General features: G+C 37.2%; 1 protein-coding gene across 1 annotated transcript in view; it reads left to right on the top strand.

Annotated features, from left to right (window-relative positions):
• Positions 1 to 13,948, top strand: part of SCFD2 (sec1 family domain containing 2) — a 189,286-nt gene that overhangs the window by 20,133 nt on the left and 155,205 nt on the right. The window contains exon 3 of the mRNA XM_002193111.6: positions 9,646 to 9,773. Coding sequence (XP_002193147.5) covers positions 9,646 to 9,773 — 128 coding nt within the window. The remainder of the gene's footprint in view (positions 1 to 9,645; positions 9,774 to 13,948) is intronic.

Genomic DNA, 13,948 nt, shown 5'->3' with positions numbered 1-13,948 from the left:
ATTTTTAAGTTCTCCCATGGTCTGCTGATAACAAGGAGCATATTTCTTCCTGGTTTGGAGTATAGTGGTTGTGGTTTTCTTGGAACATAGTAGTTTATAGTTTGTACAAAACAGCAGTTTTGCAACTTGGAATTGCAGTGATGTTTAAAAACTGGTTTGATGTCACTCGGTTCACAATTTTTGTCTGTTTAAAATAAACTTTTGATTTTTTTGTGTTCTCAACATATTTTAGCCCTTGCTACTATGTTTGTGAAAACCCTGTCCCATATTTCCTTATGCTTCTTTGTAAGATAAATGGAAACTTATTCTCTCATGATGTTCAATAACAGAGAACACTTTCCTATTACTGTTGGTCTTTGTCACTAGCTCTGTCTTGTGAATCTTAGTTTCTCTTCTCCTAATGGTAAGCAATAATTTGTTTTATCATCCTGTGTCTGAAAATGATTGCAAAATTCAAGCTAACTTTACTGGCATTGCCCTGAAGTGTCAGTATTGGTAGGTATGCCTTTATGAAGCTAAATATCATGGCTTGAATATAATAGCTCATGTACAGTAACTGTTCCTTCTCTTATTGGTGTGTTTTAACCAACTTTCCTCTGGTGCACTCCACCATGTACCCTTCTTTTGTGAGCCAGAGCTTTCAAAGAATGCTCTGCCTGTTGGGATTTTTCATGGCCATGTTGAGTCAGCTGTAGACAAAACCAGTGATGAAGGAAAATGTGGGCTGTATCCTGTGGAACTCCCTGGCAGCACCTCCCAGCTGTCAATGAGTAGGCAAAGGAAGTTCTTTGCTCCTCATTCAGTTTGCATAGTGATTCTGCATTCTGGGTCAGTATTACTGGCACAAGAAGACCCATGCCAAAGTAAAAACAGGGGAAGAGCCAAAATATTAAGAAATTTTTTACTTCTATTGGCAAATCTTGCCTTTTTATGAGTGAATCTACTGTATTAGTCTAGTGAATACTGTGCTTCCTTGGTATGTATACCTGGATATTGAACAACATACAGTGAACTGATGAACTCCTTGTCACCTTTTTTATTACAAATATTTCAGGTAGTCCAGAGGAGAATCCATTGTAAAACTTGTGGCTGATAAACAGCTCCCAGTTTTGCTCAAAATGCTTCAGCCTTGGTGGCTGCAAGCTGATTTGCAACGCTTTAAATATTGTTTTGGAACTGCTTTTGAAATGACTGGCAGCTTCATTTTATTTTAAACAACAGACATAAGTGTTTTAAAATAAATTGGTGACAAAAGGCTCTTAAACATTTAGTCTTACTGTAATGATTTTTGTCTATATTTTTAAATTAGATTGTTTTCTTTTAATTAAAAATTGATGGTGCTTTTGTCTTGCAGAAAATTAATTACTGTATAATTTGATAATGAAGTTCCCTAACATCTAATAAATAATAACTTGGTCATACAGAACTATGTTCTGAAGTATTTTAACAGTACAGAAACTTATACACTAGGAAATACTCCTAGTTTGGATATACGAAATAGCAAACTATATCAGATTTGCAAGACCTCTAGTTTTCTTTTGGGGGAAGTTCAATAGTTTGCAGAACTAACAATATAGAAAATTAATTTATGTGACCCTTTCTGTTGTAGGACATGATTTATTTTTTGCTTAAGTATCTCATGAAGCACTGATTATTTTTTGAACTTTGCAGTACAATTTAATTGACAGATTGATTTCTTTTTTCATCTGTTTTTCTAGTGAGATTATTTCTTTAAAATTCATGTTTGCTGCATGGAAAAATGCAAGTCTCAAAACCTTGTGTTGTTGAGGCAGAAAAGTTGGTGTTTTAATAGCACTCTGTGTGACCTTTAGTGAATCAATTGTTTTATCAATCAAATTATGCTAGTATGAGTTAATTAATTAACTTGATCTTGATGTGATACAGCCTTCCTGGAGTATACACAGAGAGGAAGGAGGGGAAAGAAGGGTCTGTATAAACACCATATGCAAAGGCTGAAGCTATCAGCCTGCCATTAGCCCTTTATCTAAGAGGCCCTTGGCGTATAAATCAAACAATAACCTCTCTGTTTTGACTCTGTGCCAAAGTATACAGCCACAGTTGAGTCTAGGACAGATTACACCCACCGAGTGGCTTGAGGGCTTGGAGTGAAACTGGGAAATAACCATTAAATTATTCAGGAACATATTTATGTTCTTTAATGTTGGCTGTTGGACGCTTTTTTTGGTACTATTTTCTTCATGTTCTAATTATAAAAAACAATACAGGGAAGCATTTTAACATGCATCTAAGTGAGGATGTGAGAATAATGTTCTAAGTTGAAGGGCTGCAAAGAACTTGTTTTTTAAAAGGTTTTGTCTGTTATGCCGTGTTGCAAAATTTTTACTAATCTATGGCAGAGGTGATAATTTTCATTTTCCTGCAGTTTTCTGCAAGAGCAATACCAAGATGACATTAGTTTTTCTGTATGTTTTTTTCCTAAGGTTAGGATGGATTGGAATATAGTTCCATTTTCTACTGTCTTAAGTGCATTTAATTAGGCTGAGCAGATCTGCCAACTGTACAAAATGTTCAGCAGCACAATGACAGCCCACTGCTAGGAATCACTTTAAAACTTAATGTTATTTTGCTTTCTTAGAAATACTGTTAGTTCCTTCTGGGGATGTGCAACTTACATTTATTTGAAAACAAAAATTTTGTGGATTTTGTCTTTTTCTCTGACTAAAGTATTGTTGACTCTTTAGTGGAACACACTTGATGGCTGAGACCATCAAGAGTACATGCTTGGGATGTGCTCAAATTGCAGCCATGCTAGAGAATGAGCTCCTGGAAATACCAATAGCTGTTTCTAATATGGAAAATTTTAGATAAACTATGTTGGAGCTGTTTGGTGACTTTCAGAAGGGTGAAATGAAGAGCAGCTTCATTCTCTGAACCCAGCTGTGTTCTGGGAACATGGCAGTGTGGAGCTCTTTTCATCCACCTGGTATTCCCCACAGCATGTCCACACAATCCTTGTGGCATGGAGGAGCTGCTGTTCCGGCGAGGCAATTCCAGATATTGTTGGTTGTTTCCAGTGAGGGGCTGCTGTATGTGGGGTGGGGTGCAGTCAGGGACTTTGCTGTCCCCACCATTGCTGTCAGGCTGGCGCTTGTCCCCAGGAATCCACAGGACATCTGGTGTAGCCTTGGCGCAGCCTCCGCTGTCTGCAAAACAGCGGGGCAATTGGAGGAGGGAGGATGTCTCTTCATACGTGGCCCTTTGCTCCAGGCTCAAAGCCAAATCATTGCATCTTATCACAGTCTTGTGCTTCTCTTTGTTTTATCACTATTCAAGTGACATATTGCAGCAATGGATTTGTCCTTTGTAGTAATGGTCTTCTGACCACCTGGTGTTGCTTTTTGAAGTGATGTGCACTTAAATGTGCATGTTGTGTTGTCTTTAAAGAAATGTGTTATTGCAAAGGCAATACTTGGCAGCACACCCTTTTTTTTTAGCAGTCATTCAGTTTTGGGCAGCTTTGTGGTATTAATGACCTTCAAATTTAATCTTTACTGAATTTTTCCCTTCTCTCTTTTTCTTGTGAAAATATACAGATGCAGCTGAGTTGTAAAGCTATATAGACGAAAGGTGAAAGCTTTGCTGATACAATAACCACAGAATCTGTCACATGTCGAGACTACCCCAATTTTCCTTCTGATTTTTTTTTATCTGTGAAAGTATAAATATGACTACTTTGTTATGCTGAAATTCTGTCATTTTGGTTAATTAATTTTTGAAGCCTACTCAGTTATTTTCTGTCTCCTATTCAGAGCCTGTGTCAGCAAATTGCTGTTTGAAATTCCATGTCCTTTGCCAGGTGTATAAATAAGAACATTTGCTTATTATTTCTTCCTTGTTAGTATGTCGCTCATATGATGTCCTCCACCTGGTTATTTGCTGTTTATGATGTTATGATATAGGCTGTGCTTTTACCTGATGCCAAGAGGTTTAAAACCAAAATAAAACTGTAAAATGTAATATTTTTTTTCCTTCATTTAAGCTGTAGGCGGCCTGTGAAGGAAACTGTATGTAGATACTGATTTCTCAATTTGGCCTTTGAAAAGGTTGTGGAAGAGACTTTTGACCTGTTTTTCGGTAAGCCTGGAGGCATAGCAAGGCCTGCATGTAACTGTAAAAAATGCCAGTGTTTTATAAGGAGAAAACAGGATGACCTGAATTTGTCCTGTTAGGCAAAGAAGTCCAGACAAAAATCCAGTAATAGATAATGTACACGTCACTTTTATCTTCCTTGACTGGAAATTAGATCACATCATAATAATTCGCAATGGCTTGCCAGAGACTACATATGTGGCTGATAATTCTGGTGATTATGGTGTGCTGCTTGAATAAGAGTGTTTGACTTGTTTTTATTGGTAAATTACTATGCTGATTGAAGAAATATATTGCCAAACTAATACTATAAATTGTTAGGAGGGTTGGGAATGGTCTATTCGTACATCCGAAAACATAATGATAAATGAGGAGCACTTAGTAATTGAATGAGCATATTTTCTAGTATAGGCATACCACTTCTTGACCTTTTACTCTTGCATTAGAGACCAGGAAGACCATATTTTAATAATTTGTAAATAATAGACAAGACCTGAAGCACTAAGGGAAGTAAATATCATTCTTTACTGGTGGTATGAAGCAAGACACATGTCATTTCAGCCAAGGGTAAATTGTGGTGTTGTGCACGGGGCCCCCTCAGGGTAAGTGCCTCCAGATTTCTGTGTTTGCCTCCAGTTTTGCATCTGCTCTGAGAGTTTGCTTTCCATTGACTGGTGCTTGATTTCACTATTTCCAGGCTACTGCCTCCAGCTTGGTAATAGCACATCCCAGTGCCCCAGCCTCCCCTGTTCTCCCCAAATCTGTTCAAAATGTCTAAGCCTACAGATGATCAGGGATAGGGATGCTTTCTGTCTGTCAGATAAACTTGGCAGTGTTGTCCTTGCAGGACTGGACCAGACCAGATCAAGAGAGGTAAGTGTCAATTATTTTAACAGATGCAAGATTAGGCATTTGATAATCAACCTGTAAATGTCTAGATCCAAACAAATTAGTTTAGTTATCAGAACATGTTACTGAAAGGAGTTCCATGGGAATGAGAGCAAGCTTCCCCACAGTGAGTATTGCTGAAGCTAGTGCACCATCACCAAAAGAACTGCCTACCGTACTGTACTTTTACTTTTGCTCAGGGTTTTGGCTTTTTCACCCTGCATCTTGTAAACAACAGATTTCATTGTGTGGTCTTTCCTTTGGATAATATAAATTTGAGAAGCCAGCTGGTTAGCCACTTCATGGCTAAATAGTTTTATTATCAATTTTTATAATTGATAAACTGGCTTCTCAAATATATAATATCAATTTTTATTTTTGTTTTTCTATCTCTCCTTGAAACACCTGCATCAAGCTTTAGTCAACATTGAACATCCCAGGCTTTCTGACTGATTCTCATCAGCACCTTTTTCCTGGCACAATTGCCAGGAAAATTTTAGGATTCTTATAGACTATGGATCTGATGACTTGGTCCTTTTCCCCTCTGTCTTCCTGATTCAGCTTTGAAAGCTGGCATGCAAATACCAGAAGTTCGGGAGCTGCAACTTTTAGTTGTCTAGATTTCTCCCTCTTTCTTTATAATTCTTTTCATTGTCGTTTTAAAGTACAAGTTATATGCAGTTAAATTTTAATTAGTTTTGAAACAGAGAATGTCTCATTAAAAAAGTTTGTGTATGACGGGAAGGGAGAAATTTGCAATAATGAGATGTCTTTCAAAGGCTGCTTTATGTAAATTTAATGGTATAACTGTGTCCAATGGGGCTTTTCAGAGACTTATGCTTTTTCTCAGGACTTAATGTGATATTTTTGTTTAATAAATCTTCTGCCAGGTTACTGCTACGCTTGTTTTTATTAAATTCTGTTTTCTGATATAACTGGTTGATTAGGTACAATACAATAACTATAGCAATAAAAGAAATGGACAGGGTATCAAATCTGTTAGCAAAACTCTACCCTTGTTGGTGAAACTGATTTTCTGGAGAGGCTCCTGCATCTTAGTGTTCTCTTCTCTTTGTCAGGTTTGCTGTGCCCTGCAAAACATTTTGTAATAGAAAAGCACACAAGTGTGTACTGTAATATTTACCTAATTTTGTTACCTTTTTTCTTTTTTTTTGAAGGGTGTTTTTTAATTCCTGAGATGTACTGTTGTGTAACTGTAAAGGATTTTTTTTTTCTTAAGCAAACAATCATCATTCAGACGATATCTTTTACGGGTTTTGTAATACATTGAATATTAAAAAAACCCCAAAAAAACAAAAACCAAAACTGTTTCATTTCAGAAAACTTCTTTCAGAGTGCAAAGGTTGACTAGATAATGTGTAAAATCAGTACATAGTTCTTGGGAAGTCAGGGAATGTGAAACAAGGGAGAATTGAATTGGGGTGGTGGATTCCCTAGAAATCACTGATTACCAGTGTCACCGGACTGGGGCACTTGCACCAAAGCAAAGGAACTGCAGATGGGAAAAGGAGGAGGGGAAGGGCACTATGACAAGAGCTGGAAGGAGTTGCAGACAAATGTTTCCCCAAAAGGGTATGATAAGATAATAAATTTTCCAAGTGTTAGAAATCTCTAAAAGGAAAATGTTGTGGTAACTTCTCAGATCAGGCATGAGGCAACACCAGAGCCCTGTACTGTGTCCTACTGACTCATTCCCAGCAGTCATTCCTGTCTTGTTACTGATGAAGGTTAAGAGTGGGTATTTTTCAAAGCAAAAACCTTTATTGGAAAGGGTAATAGGGGCGAAACAGGAAAAGCAGAAAAAATACAAGTACTTTTGTGGCTTTTTTTCCCCCTGTTATATTAAAAAAAAAAAAAAAAAAAGAGCTTATAATTGTTTTCTGTGGATTGACCTAGTCAGTTGACTGTGTTAGCTATTGATATACATTGACCTCACCCTGCTTATATATAGTTATATATATGATACCTAAACCACTAATTATTCTGCAAAGCAGTGGGAAGAAAAATGTCTACAGAAAATCTGGATGAAAGACATGTAACATACAGGAGTATGGTTGACTCTCCTCTCCTTTAAGGTTGTACCACAGTTGTTTTGCTTTTTGCTATTTTTGGTGCATTAAAGCAACCCTCAGGAATTCTGCAAACTTTGGTTCTTGGGATTAAAGAAAAACTTACTGTGGCTAAAGGAGGAAGAAAAAGATATACAAAGCAAAAAGTAAATCCACACCCCTCCCCTTTTTTTGTTTTCCTAAAGCATTAGTATGGCTCATTCTTAATGTTTGTTTCTTTGTTTAATGTTAAATAATGGGTCAGTTATTTTGGAGGAGTATTATAGTTTATTAATAAGTAGAAGTACCAGCTGAAACAGGGACTTCTGGTAGTAATGGTACAATATAGTGTGTACATGTTGCTTTCAAAGGCCTTGCCACCTAAAATGACAGGACTGATCCACACATGATGTGGAAAGGGAGAGCAGCAAGCAAGGATTATGGAAAAATGGTGTAACCTTATGATATGCACTCTTTTATTGACTTCTGTAGATGCTTTTAGGATGAGCTTTCTACACTTTACTGTTTGGTAAGTATCTCTATGAAGTATAGGAGTGAGAAAGATGAGACTACAAAAGCCTGTGCAAAATCTGGTAGGCTTTTATTTTAGCTTCCTTATGTTGCTTATTTTCCTTTGTTTGAAAGGCTTAGCTCCTGGTATCTTGTTTATGTGAGACTGTGCTTACATTTATGGTGATGAAGGGAATTGAGAATGACTACAGGTTTAAGATCTTAAACAGAAACTTTACTTTTTTTTTTTTTTTCTTCCAAATAGGGGAAAAAGTATTTTTAAACCTAGCTTCCTGCTGTTTCAGGTTCTGTTCCTGATCTCTATAGATTTGGTATTGGAACTGTATCTTCAGGAAGGGATTAGTTATCAGGCAATGCAGTGGCCTTATAAAATCCAAACCTCAGGCACAGTTGTAAATGACAGCGAGACATGTGAATGTGATGTGAACAGGATCAATACAGTGCATTTACAAGTGATGTTGGGTGGGGAGTAGATTAGATAATCTGTAAAAATAGCATACCTGAGGATCACAGAATCAGAGCTATTAAAAGACCTCCAAGATCACCATGTCCAACCTTTGAGTACACCCATGCCCACTAAACCATACCACAAAGTTCCAGATCTACTAATTTTTGGACAGATATGGTGACTTCACCACTTCCCTGAGGTGCCTGTGCTTTTAGGCACCTTTTTACCCATTCCATAAAGAAATTCTTATATTGTGTTGAAGCATCTAGTTGCTTTGGAAATCTCTCATTCCTTGCACTATTGTGTGTTACATAACACTAGTTTTTTCTTGTGAGGAATCTTCTTGGAGCTGCTGCCCACAAAAAGTCGCAGCATCATTGCTCAGATCGCACTTGGTGATGGAGTAGAGGGAGCTGCTGCAGGTGCCCAGCTGCTTTTAGGAGGTTTTGCCTCCTGCCTCTGTGTTTAGAAGGAGAAATGGAAAGACTGTGTTAGATCATCTGATTTTTTGTTTTTCTTTGCCACCCATGGCAGTAGGGTGAAATGTACACTTCCTAGTAATTTGTGATTTGTCCAGAAGAGGGGTAACTCAAACTTTTTCCCACAGTCCTTCCACCCACTCAGGCTTTGACAGAGGATGTGAGTTGCTTGGATATCAGAAATGGAGCTTGGTGATCCTCTTACCTGGTTTGGGAGATAGATAGCTCAGATTTACAAAATACAGCCCTGCTGTTGCAGCAGAGCATAAGAACAGCTGCTCTGGAATGGGTATCTAATTAATTACTATGGATTTCTCTTTCCATGAAACAAAGCTTGTTTTGGCATGTCTATAAGCATGTTGTAAATAACATCAAAATGTCTTTAGGAGTTAAATGTCTCCTGAGGAGAAAACAGAGGGAAGGTTTTCCTTTAAAACAAAAAATACTTTTAATAAAAATCAACATAGTTAATCCCAATGTGTGGCTTTAGTCCCAAGCAAGGGATTTTCCTACCTTATCCTCCCTTGCCAATGAGAGAACACTGAATTCATTCACACTAGCAACAAATGCAGTGTCTTGGAGGAAAGAGAAGACTGACAGGGAACTGAGTGCAGATGAGCTGCACAAATCCTAATTTAAGTTTAGCAGCAACAACAACAAAAAGGAAATCTGTAATTACAGAAATCATAAGGACAGTTAATTTCAGCTATTGATTATTCATTTCACATACAGAGGGTCCATGAAATCCAAAGTGACAGTAGTTCATCAAAATTATAACAACAGCCTTTTTTATATCCCAAAGTGGGGAAACTAGAGCCCATCCTTTCCATAGCTTTTTAATAACTGAAGAAGTTTGAACTGTTTCTGATATTCTCATGGTTGAACAGTAGTAGTTACTTTTAGAATGTCATGCTTATTAATTATATGTGAATTCTAATGCATTATAATTGGTAGCAAAAAAATCTAGCTTTTCTTTGCTTGTATCCTGCCTACCTGAGAGATTATTAAGTAGAAGCATTAATCTCAAAACATAAATGTTGATCTAAATTTACTCCATTATTCAAGCAATGTTTAGTGTAACAGTGTCATTTTCTTACAGTGAACCAGCTGCGAAAGCTCTCTGGGAGTCCTTCATGAACCTCAAACAAAAGGAAGCTGTGATGGAGGCCAGGAGACACCTTGTGGAGGCGGCAAGCAGAGAAAATTTACCTATTAAGATGAGCATGGGTGAGTAATGTGACACAGTCTCCCTTACATAGTGATAAAGTGAAAGATGATGCCGGCTTCTCTTTTTCCACATAACCCTCTTGGGCAAATCCACTCATTCTTGGTTCATCCCCATCCTTGTCAACAGGTTTCAGGGTAGCCTTCATGGCTACCATAGGATCTTTCTGGTATATAAGTGAGAGATTTTTTTTTTTTTAAATTCAACAGCCTTAAAAAGATTGAGAACCGTGGTGAAGCATTGGAGTTCTAGAAGGAGGGTTTTAAAGGCATGTAAATGGTTAACAATGCTACTTGTCTTTATTTTACAGAACATGAGAATTTGTTCTAAAAAACTTAGCAAGATTTGTGTCCTGAAAGCAGACATTGTAAATAGCGACTGGAAGTTGTGCAGCTCTTGCATATGGTGACATTATATAGGTAGTATTTACATTACATAGGTAATGAGGTTTATGTTAAGTAAGGCTGCCTGGCTCAGGGGAGTTTAAGCTGAAATACATGTCTGGACATACTTTACACCTCAGTTTTTCAAAATATTAGAGAAACAGATTAAGACACAATGGTTTTCAATAGCTCTCTTAGAACCTCATTCTCATCATGTACCATACTCAGTAAAACATGGAAATTGATATATTAGGCATATAAAAACTGGTATTGCCTCTATACAGCAATGTTTTTTGTATTGTGTATACTCTTAGGTCTACTTCTTGCTGAACTTTTCATCAAGAGAGAAAAATTCTCATGAAATAAGAGTAAAAGACTTTTATCTGTGACTCCACAGTAAACTGCCAAGATATTGTAGAATTAGATGTACAACCAACTAATTAATTCCTTACAGCTATAACATGTAAGATATTGTATGGTCTTTACAAATATCTAGAGCATGCATTTAATAGATTATTAATCAGAAATAATGGATTTCTGCAACAGTAATGTTATAAGCTGTTTTAAAGAAATGGAAAAGGAGTAGCTCAGAAAAGGCTATTACAAATTTGTCTGAAGGAGGGAAGGTTCAGTAAACAATAAAATCATGTTTAAGTTTTTAATATGTATGTGAGTGTCCACCATAATAATGTTAAGAAGCCCCCATTATTTTTCTGTGAATTACACTTTAAAAGCAATTATTATTAATGTTGAAATTAATCTTTGTTATAAAAGGAATTGCTTCATGTCTTGAAGAGGTAATGATCCATCTGTGACCTTTGCTCCTTTGTGTGCATGATTAGATTAGCCACCCTTCCCTCTGTGTCCCCTTCCTGTGGTATCCAGTGAAGGCTGCAGTAACCTAGTTTTTAATCACAGTAGCTGACACTTACTGGATGTCTTGCATACATGGGCCCGATCCGGTGCTACATGGAAACATCAGGAGCTGATGGTGAAACAAATTCCTGATTTTTTTGTTGTCGTTGAAATATGGCATAAAATAATACTCACAGAATTTTGTTCTTTTGTGAATTTTATATTTATCTTGCACTAGACTCATAGTCTTAACTTTGTAGTTGAAATTGAAAGGGTGAAGTAAAGTTTGAGGTAGTCTTGTAAATGATAAACAGGGATAAAATCAGAAACAGGGAGACGGGGGCACTACAGTAACCAAAATAAAACATTTCTTACTGAGCAGAAATGCAGAAAACCCAAAACTCATACCCAAATGCCATATTGTGCAATGACACATATTTGTTGATGGCTTCTTAAAATTGACATCTATTCACTGCTTGTTCATGCTGCAGAACATCTTGCTTTTCTGTAGGGAAGCTGGAAATTGTGCTGTTTATCAATTGCTGCATTTGCTGAGAAGCAAAAAATCGTAGTGGCCTGTTCAGGTCCTGATTGCTGTGTTTTTTTAAAATGCTCCTTCCACTGCAGCTGTGATATGAGGCAACTCTGGCTGGAGAGAAGGGAAATGCTTTCACTGGGCTCTGTACTTAGACTTGAGCTTTTTATGATTTTACTTCAGGTTCTGCCTGTGCTGGAAGATCTCAGTGGATTGCACATTGTTTTTCTCAACACTTAGGGTATTTTCTGAGTCTTTTATGGCCCTGATATTAAATGTCAGAGACTTTCTAGCATGAAAGTTTCCTCTTACTCTCTTTACTAAGACCAGCTGTGTCAGATGGTAAGAGTATTTGCCTTAGTACTTCTTTTTTGACTTTTTTTTTCCCCTGGAAATAAGGAGTGAATTACATTTGAAAGCAAAGCTTTGAATTCCACTTGGTGTAGCTGAGCCCTCCTGTAGTGGCCACCTGCCTGAAAAACTGCTTCACTTGTGACACTGGCAGCATGGGAGCCCTTTGCAGTGATTGGAAACTCAATCACATCCTGTTTCTGTATTTTCAGTGAAAGGAAAATAAATTCTGTTGGTTTCTGGGCTTTGAAAGGCTGCTCATTACTCTGAGGTGTTCTTGTGTTTGCCCATGTTTTCCCTGCAAGGGATATGCCTGATGCCCACCTTTCCTCTTTCTCTGCCTCCTGTGTGTGGCAGGAGCAGTGACAGTTCTGGGAGGATACACGACTTAAGCCTTTGCTTTCTGATATCTTCTGAATGTGTCTTCTTCCTCCTGAGAAGGAAGGAGAGTAGGAAAACTGTAGAAGGGGACACATGTCTTCTCTCCAGCACCTCTAAATGTCTGCAGGCCATTGAGAACTCCCATCTTTTTCCACTGAGATCAGCAGGAAGAGAGGAGAAGAAATCTTATGAAGAAGAAAAAAAAAGAGAAATAAAGGATACAACAATTAGGGTTACATTTTTTGAGCAGGGTAAATTAGAGCTCTGCTTTCAGGTGTTCTTGATTTGCATATTCACTGTTTTAGTTGTGTCAGTGGAAGTGGTAGTGGGGGTGTCTGAAGTATTTGTTTGCATGTAAATAGGTGCATGTAAAAGGACAGTAAATAAGCTGTCCTTTTCAATGTCATTTAAATAAAGAGGCATTAAAATATTTCATGTCAATCTATGTACACACACCCTCTTCAAAAAAGGAAGCCAACAGACAACACTTTTTAAGAAATACATCAGCTCCATTTTTCCTCTGAGGTATTTGCATTTATGTGTTATGTACCCAGATGAGGGCTGGTAAATACTTGCCAAATTCTGATCTGATATCCTGTTGTGTAGGTGTAAATACATAGGTGTAAATTATTTTGACATAATAAAAATCCTCTCATTTAAAATGTATTTTATTTAAAGATTTAAATACCCTTTTGAAAAGCTCTTTGGAAAAAAAGATTGTCTTAATAGCTTTTGGAAAAGATTTATAGCATTGTACTAAATTTAAGTCAAACTGTAAATACTGGAAAGGGATTACTTCTGCCCACCCCTTAGTAAGTGAGTGTAACAAAGCTGCTCTCGAGCAGCAGAGAGCTGCCTTTTCCATTCCTGAATTTCCTGCTCCATTCTTCATACATCTGATGTATATCCTCATCATCCTCTGAGCATGGCCGCCCCTGACTCCTTGAAAGCTTTACTATTAGCATAGTATTTGGCAGTGGTAAAAACTTTGCTACAAATGTTCTTCTGTGGCTTTAGCAATACCCCTACCCTTCTGATTGAAAAGAAGACAGTAAACCTAGACTGAGTCTGAATTCCTTTATTGTGTTTTTTTACTGGCATGGAGACTGGTGAAAGTTGAAACACTGGTACAGTAACAGAAACAAAGTGCAGTGTGCTGTTACACAAGCCCTTGTTAGCGGGAGAAAAGCCTTTTGGTTTCTTTCCATTTGAATTGTAAAAATATAGTTTTAAAAATCAAGCTCACTATAAAATTAGCAAAGCCTTAGTCTTCGTGAAGTAAAAAAAGAATGCTGTAACTTTCTCAAATGGTGTGGTTTGTATGGGTTGAATGGAACTCTTATTTGTTTGGGTAGAAATAGGAAGATGCTGACATTTTAGTGTGAGAATAATGAAATAATATTTTGAGTTTATAGCAATAGCTTAAAATGGACAGGATCAATGCAGTAGATCAATACTTTATCTAAAAACATAAAACATATAAAATGTGCATTATTTTCTTTTTAATGAAGAGTTGCGCTGGACTGCAACAGTGTTTAACATGCTGTTTGTTCTGTTTGAGACCAAAATAAACATATTCAATACCATACATTTCTGGAATAAATTTTAAGGATAAAAGCTACCAGCCAAGATGATGAGCTAATAAGGTAGGTAAGTACATATATCTATATCT

Source organism: Taeniopygia guttata, chromosome 4 (genome assembly GCF_048771995.1).
Source record: "Taeniopygia guttata chromosome 4, bTaeGut7.mat, whole genome shotgun sequence".
In the NCBI taxonomy this organism is placed as follows: Eukaryota; Metazoa; Chordata; class Aves; order Passeriformes; family Estrildidae; genus Taeniopygia; species Taeniopygia guttata.
Note: the sequence above shows the minus strand (reverse complement) of the source record. Positions and strands in the feature narration are given on the sequence as shown.